We start from the raw sequence: 26,989 nt of genomic DNA, 5'->3' as shown, positions 1-26,989 counted from the left end.
AAGGAAATAATTAGAAACTGATCTAAAACTTGGAAATCTGTGAAAAACGAGTTGTGCAACAAGAGGCTGCAATTCTGTTTTCCAAGTATATTGCTCCTTTACATGTTTACTGCCTGTTTAGTCTGGGATAGGACCCCAGCTGTGATGCCTTTGCTGCTCACCCAGTGGAAGTGTTGCATTTCACATTCTTAAGAGCAGAAGGCGCGTGGAAACATCCTAAGAGCAACTAAAGCACAAGAGGTAGGAGGGATACAAGTGAAATGGTAGCTATAGCAATGAAGGTGCATGTTTTCCCTTTCAGGTCACTTTAGATTGGATCCGAAAAGTGGTCAGCTGAGAACAGCAATTAATTTGAACTATGAGGAAGTTTCTCAGTATGTGATTTTAATTGAAGCAAATGAAAATCTCTCAACTGCCACAGAAGTCCAGCGCTCAGGTGACTTTTTGATTTGAAGGACATTCCAACTTAAATCTGGGGCAATGAACACGTATTTGCAACTCAATATAGGATTCGTGATTCTCTTTAACTGAAAAGTCTGATGTGAAAGATGAAAAGCTGAAGGTCAAGGTTGTGCAGAGAAAAGCAGCAGCCTTCCTTCAAGGGTGCAAACCCTCCCAGGACCCTACCATGGTCTCAGAAAAGAATATAATAGCTGGGCATTGGACTCCTCAGCAGGAACTGGAGGAACCTGCCCGTCCCTTGCCTGGTACAGCACAGCTGGCTGGAGAGGGCTGACAGAGGAGCAGTGCTGTCACCTTTTGACTTGCTGAAGCCCCAGGAGGAGCGAGACAGAGCTCCTCTGGGCATGTCCCTGCTGCGTTTCCTTTCTCCTCCCTCTTCCTCAAATGCAGTAGAGATACTGCTGCAAAGCTGCAGCCTGACCCAGCCTTTGAAAGTTGTGCTTTGCTGGTGTTTGTTCTTGCCCTTAACTTGTGTTTGTTTAATAGGTCTGTTTGCTCAAAACGTGGCAATGCTGACAATCTCAGTGCAGGATGTAAATGAAGAGCCAGCATTTTTGAATAATGCCTACTCTGCTCGGATACCGAACTCTGTGCCCTACAAGTACCCGGTTATTACAGTTCAGGTAGAGTATCCTTCTGTGCTCTTCACGAGGACAGAAATCTTTTGAAAGATTTGGATTTCTTCCACAGTTAAACTGTGTTAAAGGAGCTGTTAAATCTCCTCTTGAAAGCTTGAGACAGATTCTGCCCATCATCCAGGTTTAACATAATGCTGGTGAAGGATGGGGTGTTTAGGGAGCTGGTCCATACCTGTCCTACCAGTGCATCTGTCAGAAGAGCTATGTGGTCTGTTCTGACCCAAGCTGTTGTTATGGATTACATACTGCACAGACTGCCATTCTCTCTTTGGCACCGTTAACCGCTTTGTTATCTATCAGGCCCAAATGGGAAATTAATTACAAAATGGACCAGTTCTCATCTTTTTCTAAGTCTGGTGTTATCCCTCAGTTCTAGCCTGCTCCTTTGATGCTTGCAGCTCTAGAATCCTCTAGGCTTTCTGGTAAACGTATTTCCCCTGTTATACCCTTGCTCTGATTCTGATAGTTAGTGCACCACTTTGTTTAGTGCAAAAAAGAAAAGATGACAGCATTATCCTACAATACTCCAGTCTTACAAATAGAAACTGCACAGTTTTATGATTGAAGAAAAATGTGCAGCCCAAAAGCCACAAGCTGTGTTTCACAAATCACCTGTTTTTTAAACCCAGGCCACAGATCCAGATTCAGGAGACAATGGACTTCTGCTGTACAGCTTAGTGAATAATCAAATGAACGAATTTGACATCGATGAAAATACAGGGCAGATCTTTACAGTTTCTGTAGCAGGAAAGGCTGGAACATTTTATCTGGAAGTCCAAGCTGCAGACCAAGGCACAAGAAGACTCACAGCCCTGACAACAGTCAATGTAAGGAAGATTGCTATTTATAGTCTTGATTTGTTTCCATGTCAAAACTCTGTATAGAAGAAGGACTGGGTTTGGTCCTGACAAAAAAAATTACTTAATACCATACAGTGAGACTGTCAGATACACCAGTATTTACTACATACTTCCAAGCCAAAATTACGAGGTTGCCATTTCCACTGACATATAAAAATATGTTGGCATGAAGACTGACTTTTAGGGGACAATTATTTTATATCAGAGGTTTTGGGGTTTTTGTTGTTTGGGTTTTTTTTTCAAGTCAATCTACGAGAGGTACAAACGCTTTAGAAAACCTTACGTGTGATTTATTTATTTGTTAGGTAACCGTTGATTCCAGTTCCAGTAACAACGTTGTGGTGGTGGTACTTAGTCAGATGATCAATGTTGTTGAAAGAAACATTGCTGAAGTAAAAAGGTATTTTTGAAACTGTGACGCTTATTCTGATATAATATCTAATGACAAATTTAGACTCCCTTTGAGATAGGGATCTGACAGCCTACAGAGGAGGTGATACAGCCAGTGCCCATGAAAAGCTAGGCCTTCAACTTGATGTAGTTCAGAGTAATTTGAGGGAATTCACAGGAATCCACCAGTGGCCTGAGCTGACAAATGTCAGAGGTCATTGGACTAGACGATCTCGAAATGTCTCTTCCCACCTCAATGTTCCTGTGATTTTTCACAGCCTAGGATAAAGTTTTTCATGGATAGTAGGCTCAAGATACAAATGTGGAGACAGACAGGATAGAAGCCACAAACCAAACCCACCTTTGCTACAAATGAAAAATCCCTTGTAGCATAGCAGCAGAGCTTCTCAAGGTCTCAGCCCTACGGTGCTTAGGGCATTAGCTAGTGATGTGTGCATGGCCACGCTAAAATTAAAAATATATTTTGGCCTTTTTGGCATGTTAATGAAGACACAAGATCTTTTGTTTTATTATACGTAAACATACATTTACACTGGAAATATTGAGTCCTGTGCTTTTGAGGGGAAATCCCTTTGAAGGATGGAAAAATGAGTTTGTGACATTGACACTATTATGGCACCAGTTTCTTGCTGGTAAAAATTAAATGGAAATCCTAGAGCAGCTCTGCCACTTTCTTTGAAGCAGCTGGTACTGACTGCTATCGGAATGATGGATTAACTGGCCCAATGGTCTGATCCAGCGTGAAAATCTCTCTGTGAAAAAGGAGGAGAAAACAATGAGGATTAGGAGACTAAATTTCCTTCCTCCCCACCTTTACTGTTTATAATACTCCATAGGTATCGCTGCCTGTATTTATAAAAAATATTGTCAAGCATGAAATGAGCTATACGTTGTTTTGAAAAGCATGACTGCATATATGATATACTATGCAATATTGGTTATGAAATTATGTTAACCCCTCCTTTCTCTAATTAATTGTTCAGTTACGCTAATGCCCCTATCTAAGAATTTTCAGGCTATGTACAAAAGTTATATAGCATCTACTAATGAAAAGTATCTTTGCTTACCAGTCAGAGCCAAGGACTGGATATTTTTTTTTCCCCCCTCTGCTACTCAATCACTCAATGATATTGGGCAAATAGCTTAATTCCTTTGCTGATGATAATCCTGCATTTTTACATGCTTAGATTAAAATATTAAGTATCTGCAAAGTGTTGTATTAAATACTACTTTTCTATAATTTAATTGCCAGAGTAAAAGAGTTTGTCATTGCCCGGTTAACTTAAAATGTTTTCTTAATATGATGGCAGGGTCCTGGAAGATAAGCTTGCATGGAATGTATACATCGTTGACGTCTATTCCAATGAGTTTGAAAGAAAAGCAAGAAGTAGCACTGATGTAACCTATGTAAAAATTGCTGCTTTTGATGAGGCAAACCAAGAAGTATCTGCAGAAGATGTAAAAAGGTCTGTATGGCACAGTCTGTCTTCTGGGTGTCAGAGCTACGCAGCTAGGTTTTGCTTCCCTTGAAATTATTAATGTCTTGGACTGGACATGTTTAGATCAAATAACAGTTTATCAGAGACTTATCTCAAAGCTTAAATGGAATTTTTAGAATTCAGAAAGCTTTCATTATTTATTGAAAGGTAATTTTCAGAGTTTGTAAAAAAACATGAATAAGGTTGTTTAATTGTGCAAAATATATTTAAAAGTCAGTTTTAAAGAAAATTGAAGCGGAAGGAGTATCATTAAAACAGATACCGACTTCACTTCAGAATTGCAGAATGTTGATTAAAAACTTACATTTTAGGTGTATTTTACATGTTTCATAACAGGACCGTGGTATGAATGCACATTCTTATAAACATTCTGCGAAGGGCAGCTGCTATTTAAACACACAATTTCTGGACCCAACACCTCTCTTAAACTAGTAATTGTTTGTGGCTGATACTACTAACAGAGTCCGTGGCCACAAGCAGCAGTCTCCATGGATGAACCACCTTCTCTGAGGAAAGTGCTATTGGTATCTGTAAGAGTATATGTGGCTGCTTTGATGTGGATTTGGAGGACACTGACCTCTCAAGTTCAATTTTCCAAGCTTTGCAGCATTTTAGTTCATAAGCACTGGGGCTGGTTACTAGAAAACACAATTCTTCCTGAATGAAAGACATGACAATTCTGAATCTTCGGAAAAGGTCTTGGTGGACCAGGGAGTGGTATTCTGTTATTTTCTTCACTACTCTACAAGCCAAAATGAAGGTCTGATAAATCATCAGCATTTTACTCATCTATCTTCAGGAAACTTAGGGAGCAGAAGAGTAACATTGAGAGAGAACTGGAGAAGGTATTTTCAACGTCTGTTACTGCTGCCATAGAAGAGGCTCCTGCAGACTCAGCAACTCCTGAACTCATTGCAACGATTGTGCTCAGTGTTCTGCTAGCCTGCACCCTCATAGCCTTCCTGGTATACGTACTTTTTACTATAAAAAGGAAAAGGTACAAATAGTTTTACTTTAACGATGTAATTTAGCCTTACAACTAATAAGTTTACTTCAAATGTCAACTTGAAAAATACTTATCTGATAAATTACTGATATTTGCATGGAGTATTGCCTAACATTTGCTATAAATCAAAACGCCTGGCGTTGTACTGTAGATATTAGACTATGCATAACTGAAAGTTGGTTTCTTCTTGTGTTTGTCACACAGCAACAGCAGAAACAAAGACTTTTAAAAACAGAAATGTGGATAGCAGAAATTTTGACTGTGAAGGGGGGGCACAAGGAGCTGTATTATACCCACCTAAGTCTCCTCTAACCCCGTGAATGCTGAAATCAAGGGAGGTTTTGCTGCTAACTTGAGTGGCAGCAGGACCACACACTTGAGGAAAACAAATACATTTCCGAGAGGGCAGCGGGTATTTACCCTGTTACCATTAAATATGTAATCTGACAATTATGCGGAAAAATAGGAAATACTCCAAACTAATCCCCAGAATAATACTGAAAATAAATGTTGCGTATTAAACTTGGGACACAAATACTTCATGTTCTGTTTCCAAAACAACTGTAAAGCCAATCTTTAAAAAGAATTAACAGTTTTATTTTAATGTGTTTATTATTTTCAGAAAGTATGAGCAACAGTATTTGATTAAGAAGCAAACTGAAATTATGGAGGGTATTGATAATCCATGTGCAACTGTCAGAAACGGAAGTCTGAAAAGCTTAGGGGAACTAGAGCACACGAATAATGTGTAAGTAGAATGCTGATATCAGACATTTATTAAAAACAGCACATCAAAAGATGAGGTTCTAGTTTATTCTGGTAACGTAGGATTTTCTTTGTATCTTTCACTAGTGTATAGGTCAATTGATTTTTAAGGACTTACAACTGTCAGTTAAAAACTCTGTGCTTGAAGGAAGCTAATACCTTCTAATCTTGTATCAAAAATTACAGGGGCAAATTCTTACTTACTCTTTAGCAAATTGTTAAGCCTTACGTAGAAAAAAACCCTTCAGGATACAAGAAGCTACTTAACGTTTCTCTGGGTAAAATCCCAGTAATTTTGAGATCAAGTATACATGCTGCTCTCAGTTTTACAGAGGCTGAGATTTTTGTCACTTAACTATTTGCAAGCTCAAGGTGTTTATGAATTCTCTCAACTCTCTTTCAGGAAAACTGAAATAATAGCGTTTAGCAACATGGAAGACACCAAAGGAGGTGATGCTGACAAAGATGTAATTCAGGCTGATGAAAAATGCCAGCACCTTGAGACGCTACTGTCAGAGTGCAACAGTGAACCTGAAGAGAACGTAGCATCTGGAAAAGCCGCGGAACGTAGAAATGTAGGTGCCCCGCTCACTGCAGAATTCACAACAAAACAGGTAGTTAGCTTTTCACTTGCAAAGAATGGAGTGAAAGATATTTTATCGTTATTCATCCAAAAAAGTAAACCTGTGATGGAACAAAAAAAAAAAAAATTAAAATCTTTTGTGAAGTAATGAAGAATCTTTGAGGAGGGGCTGTTTGTCCCTGCTTAGGAGGAGGACTTTGTAACCCAGAAATGATGAGGCTCTTCCATTTTTGTACAGAAAGTGTACAGTAAAGGGTACTCATGTGCTGTTCCTAGAACTTGCAGCCTTAAAAACAATGCTTTGCTACCTTCAGAGACAGAATATATATGTAGAAGTTACATGACTTCTGTTGCTTGGAATATGTCCACGCTCTAATATTTGTGGCTTTCTGCTTCATCTGCGTTATGTTTTCTTGCAGGATTGCTTTCCGTCAGACACAAAGCAAGAGCCAGCTCATCCCACGACCCCTGCCCGTGAAAAAGAACTGAAAGGAGTAAAATTTTCAGAAGTGGCAGTTATTTTGGACGCAGATCCTGAAGCTGATGAGCCCGATGCTCATGATGTATTTTTTCACCAATAAGAATGCTGGGTGAAGAAAACTCTTGGGAAAACCACACTGACACTCATTGGAACAGTACAGAATTAAATGAGCAATAAGAATACGGGAATGCTGTCCCGCTTTTAATTCCAGCCCCTCCTGTTGTTGGTGCTGCAAGAGACGGGTAAGAAAGAAAAGCAGCGCTAGCCTGAAGGGCTGCACCGCAAGGTCCCTTTCCTGGACGCGGTGCCGCCTCTCGCAGCGTCTTTCGCCCCTGACGGCCTGTGTAAAGTGGCAAGACAATAAACCCCCTTCCCCCGGGCCGCCTCGTCGTTATTTCAGAAGGAGCATTGCTGGGAGACCCCTTTTGCCGCCTTCTGCGCCCGCCGGCCCTCCCGGTTACCCTTTGGCAGCGCGGGGCTACCGCCGTGGACCGAGGCCGCGCCTCTCCCCCCGCGGGGCGCAGCGCCGCGGCCGTCCGCCCCCCGCCGCGAGGCCCTCGCCCCCGCGCGGCACCGCGCCTGCCCCGGGAGGGGCCGCGGCGGCGGTGTCTGCGCCCGCAGCAGCGACTCGCCGCCGGAGGAGGAGCTGGCCAGGGGCCCGCCGCAAGTGAGAGGGGTCCCGGCCGCGGGGTGGGGGGTCCCGCCCCCAGCGGCCCCCTCCTTCCCGGGCCGCGGCGGCTGAGGGGTGGGGGGGAGGAAGGGCGGCGCGGCCTCGCCTTCCTCCTCCTCCTCCGCCGGCGGGGACGCGGAGCGGGGGAGGGGAAGGTTCTGGTACCTTCTGGCTGGGTCGCCGGCGGGCGGAAGCGGTTGGGCTGCCGGCGGAGGCGGGCGCGGCGGGGCCGGGGGGAGCGGCGGGGCCGGGCCGGGCCGGGCCGGGGCGGGCGGGGGGCAGCGCCATGGCCAAGTGGGGGCAGGGGGACCCGCGCTGGATCGTGGAGGAGCGCGCGGACGCCACCAACGTCAACAACTGGCACTGGTGAGGGGCGGCGCGGCCGTTAGCGCGGCGCGCGCGGGGGCTCCCTGAGGCGGCGGGAGGAGAAGGGGGTGCGCGGCTGTGAGGGGAAGGGGGGACGGGGGCGGGCGGCGCCTGACGGCCCCGCTTCCCGGCCCAGGACGGAGCGGGACGCGACCAGCTGGTCGAAGGGCAAGCTGAAGGAGGTGCTGGTGGGGCTGGTGGTGGAGGGCGAGGCCGGGCGCTGCGAGATCAGCGACCTGAAGCACGTGGAAGGCGAAGCGTCCTGCAACAGCCGCAAAGGGAAACTCATCTTCTTCTACGAGTGGAACCTGCGCCTCGGCTGGAGAGGTACGGGGCGGGGGGTGCCGCCCGCGGGCGGAGGAGGGTGAGGCGGTGGTCAGGCGGTGCCGCCGCGGCCCCGCTCCTCGCACGGGTCGTGGCGGGCGGGCGGTGAGGAGCCCCCCAGCCCGCGCCCCCCGCGCCGGCTCAGCCTGCCCCGTGACGGGAGCGCGGTGCAGCGGGCCCAGCGCCTTTGTTGCCACGCGTGGGCCCAGCTCCCGTGGGAAGGTGTGCGTTGCTAGGGCTTGCCCTCGCGTTTGTCGTGGCCTTGGCAAGGCTGGCCCTGCGAACGTGCTCCGCGGGATCGGGAGCGATCGCTTTGGGAAGTAAACGGTCTCGTTTGGGTTGGGGAAACGGGAGTGTTGCAGTGAACTGCGGTGAATCGGAATCGTAGAGAGGTTGCAGGAGATCCGTGGGCCTGAACTGTCGTAAATGCCTCTTTTTAAACCTTGAAACCCTAGCTTGTCTTTCTCCCCCCTTCACCCAATTTTTGTGTACCACCCAGCTGTCTTAGCGTTGTCGTAACAGTGCATCAGCACAGTATTGCTCGTTTCGCTTTGCAAGAAGTAAACACTTCTGTCGTGGTGAGATCCGTATCGCTTACAAGAGGGTGCTGGAATTGTTTTAGTTTCCCAGTGGACGCAGATTACAGCTATGTGCTTAATGCGTGTTGATAGTGGGAAACAGCAGAAACTAAGAAGTGTAAAAGTGCAAATGTGCCAAAAAATTTAGCGTAGTTTACAGTGAGGGTAGTGAATTACATGAGGAAAAAACCTGTTCAGTGGGAATAAGGAAATTAGAAATAATTCTGGATTATTTAGGGTAATAGGGGCCCTGCCCACGTGTTTTTGTTGTGCTGCATCCACTCGCAACCCCAACTCCTAGAGGTTCATCCTCTGCTGTGCTCTTGTCCCATGGCAGCTCTTTATTTGCAGACTGACCTGGTAACGTATCCTTTGGTAATGTCAAGGAATTCTTTCCGTTTATTAGATGCTTAAAACTTGATGGCAAATTGTGGACCATCTCTTGCATTGGAGTAAGCAGGAAGAGCTCATAAAAAGCACCTGCATGGGTAATTGTACATGGATATTGTAATGCTAAATGATGGGTTGTTCCTCCCCAAAATCCTGTACCTCTTTCTCAGGCCTCGGGTGTTGCTGTAAGAGGTGGGATACTTAATTTTCCCCGCTTAATTCCTGCGCCCCAAAACAGGACTGTAGTCTCTGGATCAGTGCTTCAGGTAACGCCGTGGGCTGCTCCAGTGGGCTGTCTGCGTTTTGCACTGCTCCTTTTCGTAGTGCCCCTTCCAGTGCTGTTCTTCCTGACTCTCTTTTTCCTGGTTTGGCTGACAGGGACTTGAACGTTTTCTTCCGCGCTGAGATCAGTGCTTGTATCTGAACAGATTTGGAACAGGAGTCTGCTCCCACAGTAACAGGGGACTTCAAGAAGTACTGTTATTTATTTATTTTTGTTTGCATTGATAGTTAATTATGTTGTAAGTGTTACAGGCGTGTTATAAACTAAGGATGTACTTAAAGTTCTGATCTAAATATTAACAGAGTGGAAGGCAAACATTATACTCTGCCACGCACTTGATGTTGGTACAGTTTAAATAATTGTAATCAGCTTTTTGACATTTTGGATCTTTTTTTAGATAAGCTAAAATCATCTATGTTTTAAACACTGTTAATTTGTTTTTGTTGTGTTTTTTGCTTGCTTTATTTCAGTGTATAAAGCCTAGAAGTAGGCAGACGCTGTATTTTGTTTGTATTTCTATACAGATTCTTTCTAAATTCTTTTTCCTCTGCTAGGTCTTTACGCATTTCAGTGTTTAACTACAGACAACTCTAATTTGCATTAGCTACTTTGCACAGCTCAGTGTTGCACTGAGTGGATAATGTCTTTGAGAGCCTAGTTTTAAAGGAGTTTGCTACTACAGAGTGAAATTCTGAACGAGCTGGGGCTGAAGATTTTCTTAATATCATAGCTGTCGTGTTTGGTGTTTTCTGAGAGCTCCAAGTTAGAAACCAGAGTTCAGACTGAACTGCTAAAAATACTAAGTGCTGTGATTATTTCCTTCTAGAAGGCTTCTACGGTAACTAGTAATTCAAGCTATGATTAAAATCTGGATACGTAAGAACAAGATGATATAAATCCTGAAATTTGCAGCTGGTTTGAAAAGTACGATGTTAGAAAAACATTGCCTTTAGCAATTTAGATTACAGAGCAACAAGAAAGTGAGGAACTAAGGGACTTAATGGCACTAAAATTGAGCAAAATGGCTGTTCTCTCTATTGTTTGTTTGATGATGTCATGAGGATTTCGGTGGGTTATTCTGCCTCATGATGGAAGCTTTATGAAAGCGTGTATGTCCTTTTATAACTTAGGTATTTCAATAGCGGGTTTATAGGTAGGTCTTTGAGACATGTGCTTTCATTATTGATTTTCTAAAATACTGGATTGGTAGGAAACAAAAAAATCATTTATTCTTAGGTCTGTTACTGGAGTCACGTGGGACTCAAACAAATAATCTGTTTGTTTGATGAAAAGGTAATAGTTTTGCTTACGTTACAGTGACACTAAAACCGCAAAGCTGTACCAACGTCCTGCCTGTGCAGTGTTGACCAATGACCAGCTCTGTTTGTTAACGGATTGGACTTTGCTGTCCAACAGATACCATCTACATTAATCCCTCAGACAAGCAATTTTTTTGAAGGGCAAAAAAAATACCTAGTCGCTGTTTTTATAAAAATTCACATTTGTTGTCTGGCCTGTGTTACTTGGGAATCTTTAAGAGTTATGAAAATTGTTAATAAAATTAGCTGAATAGATAGAAGTCGGGTTTGTGCTTTTCTCCTAAAAACTTCTTCCCGCATACTTGCACTTCCTTTTTGGGGAGAGTAGCTGAAAATAAGCTTTGCTTTAGTATCTGCAAAGACAACGTTGTGTGGTTTTGCCTATACTAACCCTGGAGCTGGAAGAAAGCAGTAAAGAACAAATTGAGATGGCTGCATGTGATTTGTGTTGGGCCCAGAAGTGTTTTGGCAGTATAATTAGCTAGTTCACATGGCTTCCTACTTGAGCTAACAGGTTCTCCTGGGAGACTTTGAGAAGCCCAAGAGAGGTCTTCTAGTTCTGCCTTTCGCTGTGTGGTCGTGGTTGTCTACTTCTCGATTAACAGACTCTGCGTATTGTGCTATGCTTCATTGACTTAGTCCTGACTAGGAAGGCATCTTTGCACCGTACGCCACTTTGTGTTACTAACCGTCATTCACTCTTTTTCTTGCTAAGAAATGTCTGAGCATTTGTTTGAGTACTTTACTGTGACCTTGACCGGTAGCACATTAGGCTGTATCAGTCCATAGTGCCCCGCTATAGCATGGTGGCCGTTTCGGGGTAGTAATTAAAAATAATGAAAGGAGAGTGATGTTAAGTAGTAGCTGGATCTAGCTAGCTCCTCTGAAGGTGAGAGAATCCAGAGAAATAGTATGTCTACCTTCATGATAATTCCCCTTCTGCAGTCACGCTTAACACTGGGTTGTTTGTATTCTAGAGTTTTGCTGATAGATTGATAAAGTTTGTTGGTGTGTTTTGTCCATTTTGACAACTAAGCTGATAAAAAAGTATGAAGATAACTGGATTTGGGGTAGAACTGCATGTTGCTGCCGTTGCTTTCTAAAGAGATTTTAGCATGCTCTAAATACGGAATTAATTTAAATAACTACATGCTTTTTGCAAGGCAAGGGGGAAGAGTCTTCAGTGTAATGGAAAAAAAAAGTGTCAGCCCTTGAATTCAATCTTTTTACTGTAAGGTCTGAGGCAAAGATGTACAGTACAGGATTCGTGTCCCAGAACACGTGTATAGAGCTGCACAGGGAAGTGATGGCGGGCCTGTGCCCAGAAGGATGCGGACACGGAGCGCAGTTTCTGTTCTGCAAAGGCTTTCTGACATGTGCAGTGATTACTGGCACTTCGCGATAAAGCTAGTAAGAGTGAGAATGGGTGTTCTAAAAAACTTGAATGTGAATTTTCCTGGTTTTAAAAAATTTCGATTGTATACCCGTCCATGATACATACATATGTTTTACAGTGACATGCCTGTATGTTGGGAGCTTTTCAGATATTCAGGAAGGAATAGTTAGCATTCTAGGGAGCTTCTAAATGAAGGCCAGGCAAGTTTAGGGGAGGAGGAGGCTATTTTTCCCCTACCCCTTTTAGATTCACGTTTGGCGTTGGCAGATGTAAGTTGTAAGTGGAGAGCATTAGCACAGCTGCCAGCTGGAGGTGAGGGTGGTGGCAGAGCGCTAGTGCAAAATGTGGCGAGTGAGAAGAGGTACCCGTGTGCATGTACGTACCTTAATGCATCCGTACAGGAAAATACAGTTCCGAGAGCAGCGTACAATGAAAGTACTGTGGCACGTTTGAGACTTCCGGTTGCTGTGTAGTTCCTTTAAATTAGATTCTAGGCAACTTGCTTCAAGTAACACTTTTGTACAAGTAATTTCCGAGATAAAAAAATCAAAGTCTTGCTATGGGGGAAATAGTTTTTAATAATGCATTTAAGAATTCGTTATGTTAATACAGGTACAGTGAAAGAGTCTGGTGAGAAACATAAGGGATCTGTTGAAATTCCTAACCTGTCAGAAGAAAATGAGGTAGATGATACAGAGGTAGGTGTGAAATACTGATATGGCTATACAGGTTCAGAATTCTTAAATAAAGCGTTAATCAACATATAGGCATCATATTTTGATTTATCCTGTGATTAAGTGGGGTAATTCCACTTGGGTAGTTCATTTCATGTTTTCATTTTTTATGCTTGGAATAACAACTTACCTCTGTTCTCAAATTTACCTACTAGGAATATGCACAATTTTCTTTGCTAATTATTGTTTGTGATGATATACTAACTACAAATTGGAGACAAACTCTACTTGTTGTAGTCTTAAAAAAAACAACCAAACAAAAAAACCAAAACCCAACACCCCCCACCCAAACCTAAGAGCTGAAAGAATCTCCTTGGTTGTAGAGCAGTTGATACTGTGGCTTCCACAGGTTCCTCAACCTCTGCTGTGTAGTAGGCAACTCTGGTCATACTTGAATCTGACTAAGCTACTGTGGAGATGAGATACTACATTTATTTAAGTCAAAACCCAAGAGGACTTATTTTTAGCAAAGGTGGGATAAGCTGAGAAGATAATGATGAACTTGAAATTGCAGCTGTCCTCTGAATATAGTAAACAAAGCGAAAGTACTTTCCTTTGTTGCCAGAACCCAAAAGGCTCATGTTTAGATGCCTCTTCGATCTTGTAATTTTTCTGTTTCTAGATAAACATCAGCAAAAAGAAAGGGGAAGGCGATGTTCTGCAGGACCTCATGAGAACTGAAGGAACCACAAAAGTCAGAGAGGCCCTGAGAGATTACCTGAAAGCACTTAAAACAGGTAAGTTAAACCAGTGTATTAGGTGTGTTCTTATGCAGTTGTCTTTCTTGACTAGATGGGCAATATATTGACAAGTCCTTGGGTTTGTATTGTTTTTAATTGTCACCAGCTGAGATGAAATAAGTTAGTCCTACCAGTCAACATCTTTATTGCTATCAAACACGACAGTGTCCAGAAGTTTCTGTAGAGACCCGGGCTGTACCGTGTTACATGTACTGGCCACAGAGATCACTGCAAGACCTGCGGGCTGACTGGTTGGCTAGCAAAGCAGCACCCTACCCTCAGCTGCTCATTTCTCTGCTGTACCGTTCTGAAGTTCTTAGGAGATGGTGCATTCCTTAATGGGCAGATATTACTAATTTTGGGTCAGGTAACCTGGAAAAGCCTGCAGTTTTAAGGGAAATTGCTGTTAAGCTGTGTTGCTAATAAAAAATATGGGTGAGGTGGGGAAATTGGAGTTGTATGTCCCGTTCTGTGCTGCCACTCTCCACAGTTTTGGCCAGCAATCTTCATTACATATCTAAATGTCAGGGTGGTTGTCCAGCTCCTTTTCATACTGAAGAGTGCTTTTCTTCATTACAGAGTTTACCTTGGGGATGATTCTGCCAACAAAAGCTACTGTTGGTCAGGAGCTGGCCGCTGAGCAAAAACTAAGTGGGAACACCGTGCAAGTATGTTGGCTTGAAGTGTTGTACTAATTTAGTATTACCATAAACCTAGTCCCTACAGATTTTGCTGTGTTAACAATTGCGTATTCCTGTGATTATCTGCAAAAGTGAAAGCCTTTGCGGTGGAACTGCCTCCTCATCACTGTGACCAGGGCCTGTAATACAGAAGTGACCTGTCACAGATCCTGGGCAGGGGTCTGCCAGGCGGGGAAGAGGACAGCAGCGTGCACGTACCCCTTCGTGCTTTGTTCTGTAATGGCTGTAGCTTCAGCGAGGTGAAGCTGGAATTCACCTGTGTGGATCACTTCCCCCAGCCTAAAGTTAGCTTCAGGTCTCTTTGGAGCAAATCACACACTTACAATTCTGTCACTTATTTAGTGAATACTGATTAATAATACCGTCAAATAAATACGGGGGTGGATCGTGCATTTGACGTATCTTCACGACACGGTATGTTAGGTAACAACAATCCTGCCATTCCAGAACTTTTAAGTGGTCAGTCTTGCAATCATTCATGTGACTGTTGTTTGCTTTACAGGATGCTGTTTCACCACAGCCTTTGGAAATAGTTGGTGTAAAAATTCCAACAGTGAAGATACTTATGAGAGAAATATTCAACTCTCCAGCAGACGAACTTTACAGCATCTTCACAACTAAGGAAGTAAGTGATACTTTCAGTATAACTTAATGCTGATGCTGTTATATCTGAATCATCGTGTAGTAACAAATGTGTCACATTCATAGTGTCGAGTACGGATAATATTCCTTACGTACGTTAAATGGAGAGATGTCATTGTCCAGAAACCGGAGGACTGATGAGCTACCCTTTTTGTGTAACTTCACTAACTAGTTGTAGTTGTCAGAATCTGCTCCTCACCTTTTGCTGAGTAGCTTCACCTTTTAAGCGGCTGAGGTGTTTGAGTGGTGAAAACGCAGAAGGGTTGGGGCGGTGTGTCAGTTGGTCTCCAACCAAGGAACGAAGGCTGGGTCGCTGAGCTCCTCGACAAGTTGTCAGGTTCTTGTGATAGCAGTCAGAAAGCACTGAAGGTGGCAGTAGGATCGTGCCACTTTCACCTTTTTAATGAGAACTTATTAGGGTGGCTTAGACCTATTTTTGCCAGTTGTTACCTTAATAGGAAGAAAAGCCAGCTAAACGAAGTGAAGTTGTATCTTTATGGAGTTCGCATGCAGCTCAATCATGTGCTCCTTTGCTAGTTAGGAAAAGCTTAGCTTTTTTATGTAGGTACTTGTCATTCAGGAGCCTGAAGTGCTCACTAACAACGGCATTGTAGTTATCCATAGTTTACAGGTTAATTAGATTAACTATTGGATGCAGTGATATTCTTTCTTGCTTAGAGGGTGCGAAATAGAAAATTACTAATTTTGGGTTTGTGTCCTTCAAAAGAGCCTGGGCTGGTATCAGAGAACTTTAAATTAGAATCCCAGTGCTACCACTGGGAGACAGTAATGGCTCTCAGCAGCTCTTTTGCACCTTCCTAGAGCTGCTGCTCTGTCTCCCTCATTGCCAAATCTAGTAACAGCCAGTCGTGTCTGTGTATGCATGGGCTTTGTCCATGCCCCTCGCAGGCAGCTAAGAGTCTTTACTGGTCTTTGCTTTCACTGCTACAGTTTCTCAGCATTTACATTTTCATTCTCTCACCTCGTTGGCCCCGGCGGCTACCACACATCTCAGTGCAATGCTGCATAAAATGAAAAGTCCGATAAGTGCTTAAAGAAGGACTCTTCTTACGTATATTACAGTTTAGTTAATTATTTCTTCAGCAAACCTCCCTTGTCTCATAATACGGTGCACTGGGTATCAGTATGGATTTGCAGTTAACTAACTGACTTGTGTTGTGTTCTTTTTTTTTCTAGTTGGTACAGAAGTTTTCTAAATGTCCAGCTGTGATTGAAGCTGAGAAAGGAGGCAAACTTCAGATGTTTGATGGCTGTGTCACCGGTGAATATGCGGAATTGGTAAAAAGCTCCTACTTTGCACTTTAAAACTGGGGGAGTTGGGGTGTCAGCTTCTTCCCTGAGCGGAAAAGTAGTGTAGGTTTCTGACATTTCGGCTTCTCTAATGCACGTTCGGTTCCTCTACTACAAAGACAAAAATTGCTATTATGTTGTGTGATTTTTCTTCCCCATCAAAAGAGCAGGCACTGACTACACCTAATGACCTGCGCTGGGGGAGAAAACTCTCAGCACCATCCTTTCCTACTGGGAGGAGTGAGAAAGCAGGTTTAAGGCTTATCTCCCAAATCCGTATCAATTCTTTTTTGTAACAACTGGAGAAATTATCTTTGTTCTGTTCAGGGTGAATGTTACACTCTCCCTGACTGAATGCTTTTGCAAATAGCATGGGAAAATTGATAATGGGAGCTCATCTCCATTTTTGAAACCACTGAAAAAACATTTTCACAGTTGCAGTGTTCAGACTTGGTATCTTAATGTCCATCCAGGTGACAGGCAGGAAGTATCACTGACAATTGGACAGTTTTTAAAAAAGCAAAGCCTTGGAAAATTGGATTTTCAGTTCAACCTCATAAAATGTGTTGCTGACTCCAGAAAGGGCTCGGCCTGGAAACATAGACACTACACAACTGTACCTCAGCTCGGCTTCAGTGGTAACACCCCATTATGGAAGCTGAGGGAAGTCAGTGCAATTAGATAAGGAACTATTTAGATGAAACAGTCAAAATATAAACTTCATGGCTTAGTGAAACCAATGAGCCTGATTTAGCCCAAACTTCAGCTGACTTAATGCATATGCTTATGCTGAAGCAGTACCTCCCTCCCCTTCTCCCATGATCTGGTGGCAGGCTGTGCATTTCTCTTCTATTTCTATCAATCATTTCTATGCAATACTGCCTAACTTGTACATTCAAGCAGGTGGGATTGCTTAAGAGAAAATCATGGGCATACTCTCTGTCATGCTTAGAAATTTCAGAGGTGAAAACGTGACTCTTGCTTGTGCCCATTTCAAGGTCTGCAAGAAAAGCAGTGTTTTGTGTTTAGTAACTAATCAGCCTGACCTTTTCCCATAGAGAAAACAAAACAGTGGAATGGAGCAAGCCCAGAGCTTGATGAAAACAGTTTATTGACAAACCCAACAAAGCCCAATCTTTGTATTGTCTACATGCAGATGTGTGCTGTTACAGAAGATAATGCTCCTCTCATTTTTTCAGGGGAGAATTAGCACAGAGTAGTCATAATGTGAACTTTCTTGAATGCTAATGGCGAGAACCTTCTTATGTTCTCACAGGTCCCAAGCCAAAGAATTGTCCTGAAGTGGAGGTGTAGAAACTGGCCTGACGGTGAGTCTTTTTGAGGTCTTCTAACAGAGGCTACACTTGGCTGGGCGAAGGGACAAACGCGGCAGTTGACAGCCTTGCTGGCTGGAAGCTTGCTTAGTCTGCGTTCTTTAGAGAACAGCCTGATGGCGGTAGCAGTTGTCATCTGTGAAAATAGGCTTTGCTCAGGCAAAAGCAGATAGGAAATTAACAACAACAAACGTAACCCTTTAAAAACCACTTAATTGAAATGTCATATTTTCTTCCTGCAGAACATTATGCAACGGTTGCCTTGAATTTCAAGGGTATGGCTGCTCAAACGGAACTGCATTTGGAGTGCAAAGGAGTTCCTGTCGCTAATGAAGATAGTACAAGACAATGTTGGAAGAAGCAGCATTTTGAAGAAATACATGTTTTACTGCAGCAATCCCAAGACAACATGGAATGATAACAGCACTGTAGTTTTGTTAGGGCATTACTTTTTATACTTTGTTAACATTTGGTTTTTTAAAAAAAGTAATTTATTTGTGGGAAGAATAAAGACCCATTGCTATGATACTGTATATAATTTAAGCATTATTTATGGATTTTTAGCGAATGAGGTGGTGAGTAAGTCAGATTATGTACATAAACAGCTTTACTTGGGGAAACTGATCTCTCTTCTGCTTGCCTGCAACTTCAGAGAGTAACAGTGATTCAGCTGCAGCAAAGTACTGCCATCCCAGGTAGGTAAACTACAGGGAGCATGTGCAGTTCTTTAACGTTCAGTGTATCGAGTGGCAAAATTAAATCCCTCTAGGAAATGGTGTGCCCATCACAGGTGAACTGAAGGGAGTGTAAAACTGCTGATACATTAGATCTCTGAAGAGCTGTGGGGGATACATAGTTGACAGCCTCTTCAAATACTTCTGAAGATTGCTTTAACTGCAGACTGAATTTGTTTCTTAATGCTGTAGACAGTTTTAGGGAAAAATAATTAACAATGTCATGTAATTCGGGTTAGTATGACAGTTACCACTGTTAAGTCTGCATGCACTGTGTACTCCCTTACTTGACCTCAGTGTGAAATCTATTTTGCAAGAAACAAACAGTAATAACGCTTTCCTTTTGCAATTCTGTAAACCTGGCACTTCAATGATTTATGGCCCTCTGCAATTCTGTAGCTCAAATTAAAGCGAGCAACTGTTTGTTTGTTAGAGAAATTTGACAGGACAGCAGTTGGGATATTGAAAATAGAGAATCGTTACTCTTATTTAAACCACACTGAGGTTAGAGCAAGGATAATTTAATTCTCAAATGCTTTATAAAAAGTGTATTAAGTATGCAATTTGAAACAAATTGACCAAAAAAAAAGGGCAAGCTGCCTTTGGAAAACGTGGTTGGCTCAATAAAGTATGTGATTTTACATGCAGTTTACTTTCTCCATTAACTGATACTGCCAAACTAAGTGAGTCTGTATAGAAGTTAAGTCCTATATATTTTATTTATTTTTACAGGACGCCAACATATGGCAGCCTTACCGCACATAAACTTACCCCCTGCAGGAGATAAAGATGTGCTGCTCTTCTCTACAGGCGAGGTGTTCCCTGACAAGTTGGCAGTCAGTTATCCCCTCTGAGCTTTGGTGAGGTTTGCTGTAGTAACAGGAACACACACCTCACAGTGACAGGACAGACGGACAGACTGGTTGCTGACTGTTGCATTGCTCGTGTTTTAGCTGTCTAGAGAGAGGGTGGAGAACAGCCCCTTGAGAAGGGTCATGTTTTAGCATCTTTCTTTTCCTGAATGCTCAAAATTTAGTTACCTTTTTTGACAAATATTCAAGGACAAAGAGCCTAACATTTTGAATATAAAAATGATTTAGAGTATTGGTTGACTAAGGGGCAGCCTTTAAATAAAAACAGAAAAATCTAGGTTGAAGACAGAGATCAGGCTAAGCCGTTTTGTGTGTAGATGATCTAAGAGATTTTGGGACAATTTAGTATCTGAGAGCAGGCTGTTACAGATAATGACAAGTTTCTTCAAAAAAGAGTATTCTACAGCCCTAGTACTTCTCTGGGCAGTACGCCTCACCGCTTTTCCCTCCTGAGTAAAACCCTTCCAGCTTGGGGTCGCAAATGCTCCCTACTTGTGTGTTTTGCTAGTCTGAATTTCCTTGTCTCCTTCCACTAGCAGGAGTATTCAACTGGACCAACTGCCAATCATCAGTGTTAAAAAAGAAGTGACTTAGTGTTGCACCACTCACTTCCAGGTGTGGGACAGCCAAAAGCCCCAGAAAACTCTCTGCAACTGCTGCTGGGAGGTCCAGGCCTGTGCGAGGAGGAACGGCCCCAGGCAGCCCTCAAGTCCTCTGCAGGGAAGGGGTACTGAACTGAAGGTGACAGGTTGTCTTTAGTGTGCTTCTTGTTCCCTCCTGCCTGCACAGCTCCAAGTTTGATAGTGCGTACAGGCTTTCCCAAGGTGAAACGTGAAGTACCTACCTTTTCATCCTGCTTGCAGGCCGGCGTAGCGAAAGAAGTGGGCAGTCAGCTTTCACACCCACAAACAGCCCCTGATGACTGCCCTTACAGTCAAAAAAAGGACTTGTTTTCTTTGGCCTTCACCAGCCCTCCTGCACTCTTCCCATCTGCACTGTTCGTGCTGGAACTCGGCTGATGTGAGTACTGCACTGCCGACCTGAAAGTTCAATTTTTGCACATGGTTGTTTCAGAATAGAGAAAAATCAGAGAAGTTCACTTTACCTGTAGCAGGTAGCCTTCAGGAGAATTTCTAGCACAGTCAGCCAGGCATAGCATAAAGGGGACAATGGTCACCGTAAAGAGGCAAAACAATTTATTCTTGAGTGCTGAAATTCCTCATAGGCTCTCCAAGAGTTTACTAAAACCACAGAAAGTTGAGCTACTTGTTATCCTTAGCCCTTGAGCTGGATGAAGCAGAGTTAGGAAGTGGATATAATTTAGTAACAGTATGATGATAGGATAGTATCATAAACATAGTTTGTTTTCTAAGTAAGTCCCTTTGAAGAGTTCCCTATCCTAAAATTCTCCCAATATAACAAAAGAGAAAACAGCAGGAGTGGAGAAATACACTCAAATTTACTGGCATTGATGTGCTCTAAGGAGACTAATGAGCACAGAAGACATTCCAGGGAGAGCGACAAAGCAGAAACGGGAAAAAGACAGTTTTTCATAACATTGTAAGATTCTGTACAACCATCTGCTCTCTGAGAAAGCCAAAAGGAAAAAGAATTAAGTGTGCAAGACGAGACTAGCCACAAGTCAGTACAGAGGATGGTCTTAACAGTCTGAGTCCAGGAGGTGGAGGCTGGCTGTTGGGGACGGTGCACAGTGAGGACAGCAGAAGGAGAAAAATCTTGTGGAAGCTTAATTTTGAAGGGGTTAAATAGGAGGCAGGACTTCCAGGAGGAAATGCACAGCAATTAAATGAGAGGTGGGATGAGCCATGGAAGAGGGTAAAAGCTTTAAGAGACTAAGGAAGCCAGTTAAAGATGGGCTTTTCAAAGACCGGATGAAAAAAGCATTCTTGAAGGCCAAGAAATACAAGCTGGAAAATGGACTCAAACGCCAGGGAATACCATGGAAGAAACCACGACTTACAGAACACATAAAATGAGGGACACAGAGGACGATAAAGAAACCAGTGCAAACAAGGGTACAGAAGAAGAGAGAAGTTTGTACAGGTACCGCTTACTTTTTGAAAAACCTGATTACTGGGAAAAAATTCCCAGTACAGGAGTATTCAACTTGAGGGGGAAATTGGAAGGTAATGTAAGGGAAGAGAAGAAAGAATAATGATACTTCTGGTAATCTTGACACAACTTTTGAGCAAAGTAATAGAAAAGCTAGTATTAAATTCAGTCAGTCCAGAACTACAGGATAATCATTTAATTAAACCTAATCAACATGGGTTTTAATATCTTGTCAGATTTGATTGAGCTTTTCAAAGAGCCTGCAAAGCAAACTGCTGGCCTAAGATAGCTTATGTGTACGATGCGTGTCGTACGGCATAAAGGTACTTTGCTTAGAGAGCCACCAAACCCCGACATAGTGCACCACTGAAACGGTAACTTAATGAAAATGGTTATCCAGCGGACTTCTAGTGCGATTCTAAATGGCCAGTTGTATATTTGTGAGAAAATAATTGACAATAAACCACAACATTAGCACCACTAGCGTTTGCGAATCACATATATGGGCCTGGAGGGGAAAACATCCTATAAGTAACATAAAGGACCTAGTCAGTTGTCAGTGGCCAGCTGAACATGGAAGGGCTAACGGTCATCCTGGAAGACAGAAGAGGAAGAAGGATGTATGACTTGCTTGTGTGTCATTTATGAAATCATTATTAAATACTGTTTATCCTTGGTATACACTTCAAAAAGGGGACTCGAAATAATGAGAAAAACAGCACAAAAGAGAGAATCCCACTCTTTTCTAACAGAACTATAGTGTGAGCTCATCCTGTGTGAGAAGCTAAAGCCAACAAAGTGCAATAGCTGAAAGGTGAAGTCAGACGACATACCAAAACCAGATGCACATTTTTAATAAGAGTAATTAATTAACTGAGATTACTCACCAAAGACTGCTTCATCTCTGGAAGATTTTTAGATCGATAGGGGAGTATCTTCCTAAAAACAGCTTAGCCCAATCACAAACTAGTAGGCTTGGTAGAAGACTCGATGCATGAATTCTGATACTCATTATGTAGAAGTTTTGAGTAGAAGCTGTGGCTTTCTCTGAAGTTACAATCTATGGAGAAGTTGATCAGACAGGGTAACAAAATTATTCCTAAAGAGAGTGAAAACATAGTTACTTCACGTCTGAATAATAAAGAGACCAACTTCAGCACTCACCAGCATTGATACAGTGTCTGTAAATGGGGGAATAAAAATGCTAATAAAGGGGAATATAAAGAAATTATTAATTACAGAAGGTTAAAAAAAAGATGAGAGTTGATTCCAAGAGAGTAAGAGAAGTCACAAAAGCATCATGTAATACAGTTGTGGAGAAGCAAATGATGCTAAACTACATGAAATGGTGGGCAGAGTGAAGGAATTTGAAAGAAGAAAGACCACGATAGATGTGTTATGAAGACAACAGAAAAACAAAGGATCTAAGCAACTAGAAAATGAAGTTGAAAATGGAGTTTAATCAGATATTAAAACCAGTATCATTGACAGTCCGAAAGATCACATAGGAAATGGTTATTGCTTAGAAATAACAGGAGGAAATGCGACAGGGAAAGGCGATACAGTTATTCCAGCGTTTCAGGGGTGGAGACGTCGTCAAGGCGGCGAGATGGAGTGGGCCCCAGGGGCAGCGCAGGCAGAGGGGAAAAGGAAGGAAGTCTGCAAACGGGGCAGGAGAAAAATACAACTGACAGGTTAAAATTGGGGAAATGCAATGAAAAGTTCCACTGGCTTCCGACACCGCTTCATGTTCTAACATAGTGGGGGTAAAAAGTAAACAGCAATCCCTCTCAACTGTGTGACTGAACACTCATGCAAAGTAAACCGGAAAAGGACCAACATTTACATCAATTCTATACATTTGATCATCGTTTCTCTCTGCAGCTCTTTCATTTTTGATGTTGTCTTTGATGAGAAATCCAAAGACTGAAGCAACATATTATAAACAAATGAAAAGTCATCACAATCAGTTTAATGAAGTGCACAGAATAGCAATTGATCATGTCAATAAAAATAAAACAATTAATTTTACATCAAGTGTGCTTTATTTCCTCCACAGGTATTCTGTTAAATAAAGCACCATATATATACTGCCAGGCCACAGCTAAAGAGGATTCTTTACAGAATCAAATTTCTTGTGGTTGTTTAGTATACAAGTAAACTTAATTTTGATAATAAGAACCACAGCGATCTGAGGCAATCTGCCTCTAGTATAAGGTACAAAACTGGCACAGAGGACACCATATTATACACAGTAAAAATGCCATAAGTTTAAATTACATCATACAGGGCAAGGAGGCCCTGTTCTCCCAGACAGCCATATTAAATGAAAGCCACTACAGTGAACTCTTAATTACATAAAACATATCCATTATCTGATTGCCCTTTCAGAAAGTGTACGGTAGATGCAAAAAAAAAAAAAAAAAAAAAAAGGAAAAAAAAAAATCAAGTTCTGCCTGACCAAGAATTAAGCATATAAATCTATCTTGCCATTCAAGCAGAGAGCACTGGACAAACTGAAGCACAAAACAGAAATAAGCAAAAAACTTATACAAACAGCGTTTTGGGGGGAAGAAAAAAAAAAGAAAAGACTTAAAAGCAGACATGCTCCATCTAATGTCAAGAAGCAGCTTGGTTTCCTTTTCCAGATATCCTTGTGACCACGTGAATCGTAGACTCAATGGTCCTACACAGGATGTCTAAAATGTCATGCTGCTGCATGTGACTAAACAGTCCTCTGGAATGGCCACAACTGATTGATAAACTAGTTTCAGGGTCCTGGGATGGTAAGGCTTGACCATCGCAGCTCCTCAAATCTGCGAGGTCAGATAAAACTGCTGAAATCGATGTGGAAGGAAACTCCGAGTCCTCCTCAGCTCCGATGGAATCCTTGGCAGTCTGCAGGTCTTTAAATTCTTTGCATTCTTCAAATTTACCGTTTTCTGACTGCTCTTCCATGTGCTGTGACCGCGTTGCTAACATTATGTCTTCGGAAAATGAAGATGGAACTTCCATTCTGTACTCTTTGACAGAACTGTTCTCGGGGGAAGGAGGATCTTGCTCAGTGCCTGGATCAATGATCGAAGAGTCCCGCGTCTCGTTATCTGAAGTGCTTGTTGGGGTCAAGGCCTCCCGGGGCTCAGTTTTTATGTCACTGATACAGCTATCTACAGTGTGCTCCTCATCACTGCTGACCCGTCTTCTCTTCACAGGAGTAGCTCCTTCATCGTCTGTAAGAAAAAGGAAAACTCTCGTAGGGAAAATGCATTGTTTTCAGGCCACACGTCCAAGTCATAGGCCTTTCCTTTCACATTTTTATCCTTTTCCATATTAAACACAGTGCATCAAGAAATACTTTTTTCCTGACAGAAAATTCATGTAATTGCCTAGAATTTTAGTTTTGTAATAAAGTATTACTTCTTGTGTAGCGTTGGGAATTGGAGCCAAGAAACAGCCCACCTTCACCAGTAAGAAAACAATGTGTTACATTACTTTTGTCATAGTTCATAAGACCTTAGAATTGTTAGAGTGACACCATTATAGAAGGCAAACCTTTAGTTTTTCTTTCTTTGGCTTCTTGCTCTTGTAATGAGTTCCTCTGTTGTTGACAAGCTCGACATTTGTTTAAAAGCTCTTGCAAAGTTGGAACCAGGGCTGAATTGAGCTGTTTGGGAGTGTGCACTGAAAGCAGCAAGGCAAGTGCTCGGAGGTCCTAAAAAAATAGAAGTAGAAGAACTTAACTAGCCTTATTTCACACTCTTGCTTGATTAACCCTACACACGGAGATCTGTGCAATAAACGGAGGCTTCAACATGTTCTGAACATCCAAAAGATTAAATTCTAAATATATTTACACTACCGAAATTTTCCACTCCCTACTAACACACTGACCTTAACGTCGATCTGTCCTAAGCAGATGACAGTACTGTGCTGCTCACTGCAAGCCAAAATCTTTTGCTGGGTTAGAACATTTCTACAATTAATTCTACTGCACTTTGCATTACCTTTTTTCCCCACAATAAGCCGCACCCCTCAGTCTTACGGTCCCCACCATCAGCTTGGGAGACCCAAGTATGTGCACTGTGCACGCTGAGATGGAAAGGAGAATTCTGGAGAGCTCGGATTGCTGCTCCGTAAATTTACGGCTATCCTGTTGACAGGGGGGAACGTCTCCAGCCAGCCAGTTCAGGTGGCCTCCCATGCTCTCACCAGTCGTCCAGCTCACGCACAGAGTAGAGCTAACAATGCCCACCTCTTTACTTAGAACCCGGCACACGGCACTGAAAAGTCTCCATAGAAAACAAGCTGCCTCCTAAATGATGCCGATATTTGAACAGCTTAGAAAAGACTCACCCCATTTAAAGTAGAGCTTGCTTTGGAAATTTCAACTCTCTGGTTGCTGAAGTCAGATTCTAGGCTTTGATATTGATTTATTAGATTTGTAATTAGAGTATTGATTAAGTTGGCACAGTTTGCTTCAGAAAACACCTGCCCTTGGACCTGTGAAAAGAACGTATTTTTTCTTTTAAACCAGAAAATAAAAGAACTGTGAAAACGGTATCCCAAACGGAAATAGCACATACGACTGCATTTCTCGAAATAGAGATTGTCACTAAAAGACCACCTACCTTTAGAAGAAAATGGGTCAGAAAGTTGTATACAATGTTGTTGTTAAGAAAGGTCCTTTCATCCATCAGAATACACTTTATATATTCTGCAAAAACTGGATCTTCACAGAGGAGCTTTACGCAGTTCTTTGACATTGCAGACTGGTGAAGAGAGAGAGAACACTGCAAAGTCATCACCGGAAGAACAGCACCGCGGCAGCGCTGTCTGCAACGGCCATCTCAGCTGGTGACATCTAGCCAGGCCCACTGGTGTTCTGAATTCATACTGGACCATTCTTACCGATAAAAATATTTCAGGTCTATCAGATGTCAGTAAATTGTACAAATTAATTATTGTCAATTATTGTTTCACATTTTCCTTTTATGAAGTTTATTCCAGAGGAATGCCAGTTTATCACCATCGGTACGTGTGCGAAGGGCCGGTGCCCCCCAGCCTGTGAGCCTACTGCAGGGTCCTCCCACAGAGGCGCAAAGGCCCCTCCTTCCAGTGGGCACGCAACGATACCCCGCCTTAGAGATCTCCTGATTTTTATTTCATCACACCAGCGTTTACGCTACAGAAAAAGCTGGAAAATCACAGGGGCAGGATGAAGCAGTTTTTGTACACGGCACAGACTGCCATCCTGCCAATATTGCGTACTGTGTGAAGCCGCTGCGTTAAGTTTTTGCAGGACCCAGGGCGTACTGCGAGCAAATAGAATTTGCCAGATGTTTATATTTGATTTATTCGTTTTATCAGATGACAGCAACATAGGCAGAGGTATTTTCTATTCAAATTATTAGTATTTTGAATGATTAAACAATACCCACTAGTTACAATTTACGGGTTAATCTCCGTTTCACATTCATTGTATTTTGCCTCTATTTCCATTCCATTAGTTCTCAAACCCACTGGCTCTTACCTGAGTCTGACAAAGCTCAGTCCAAAGTTTGGGAAATAGCGCAAGATGAAGTGGCAAACCTTCATACGCAACTAGGACACCTGAAATTTTATGAGAAAATAAGTTATTGTGTGAGAATTTTGTTGGAGATACTCACTTCCTGATAAAAGTAGTACCAAGGTGCCATTTCATTCTGTAAGACCACGTTCTAAGCATTTTTTTAATCAGAAAGACCTATCGTCTGTGAAGTTTTTACAGTACATTCAATAAAACACGTATCCCTTCAGCATGTCTGTGAACTGTAAAAA

At 42.5% G+C, this 26,989-nt stretch overlaps 2 protein-coding genes across 2 annotated transcripts in view; one reads left to right on the top strand and one right to left on the bottom strand.

Moving 5' to 3' along the window:
- Positions 1 to 7,661: 7,661 nt before the first annotated feature.
- AHSA2 (Putative activator of 90 kDa heat shock protein ATPase homolog 2) lies at positions 7,662 to 18,874 on the top strand. The gene is made up of 9 exons (XM_059828546.1): positions 7,662 to 7,741; positions 7,878 to 8,068; positions 12,644 to 12,729; positions 13,388 to 13,502; positions 14,085 to 14,173; positions 14,709 to 14,831; positions 16,046 to 16,147; positions 17,436 to 17,487; positions 17,736 to 18,874. The coding sequence occupies exons 1-9, from the start codon at positions 7,662 to 7,664 to the stop codon at positions 17,909 to 17,911; spliced, it is 1,014 nt and encodes a 337-aa protein (XP_059684529.1). The 3' UTR covers positions 17,912 to 18,874.
- Positions 18,875 to 23,602: 4,728 nt separating this feature from the next.
- The window catches only part of USP34 (ubiquitin specific peptidase 34), a 138,952-nt gene continuing 135,565 nt past the window's right edge, over positions 23,603 to 26,989 (bottom strand). Inside the window, exons 77-81 of the mRNA XM_059828447.1 lie at positions 26,703 to 26,782; positions 25,801 to 25,941; positions 25,526 to 25,672; positions 24,725 to 24,884; positions 23,603 to 24,402 (exon numbers count right to left, since the gene is read on the bottom strand). Coding sequence (XP_059684430.1) covers positions 23,792 to 24,402; positions 24,725 to 24,884; positions 25,526 to 25,672; positions 25,801 to 25,941; positions 26,703 to 26,782 — 1,139 coding nt within the window. The 3' untranslated portion in view covers positions 23,603 to 23,791. The remainder of the gene's footprint in view (positions 24,403 to 24,724; positions 24,885 to 25,525; positions 25,673 to 25,800; positions 25,942 to 26,702; positions 26,783 to 26,989) is intronic.

This window comes from Gavia stellata, chromosome 23, assembly GCF_030936135.1.
Source record: "Gavia stellata isolate bGavSte3 chromosome 23, bGavSte3.hap2, whole genome shotgun sequence".
In the NCBI taxonomy this organism is placed as follows: Eukaryota; Metazoa; Chordata; class Aves; order Gaviiformes; family Gaviidae; genus Gavia; species Gavia stellata.
This window is presented reverse-complemented; position numbering and strand designations above follow the sequence as displayed.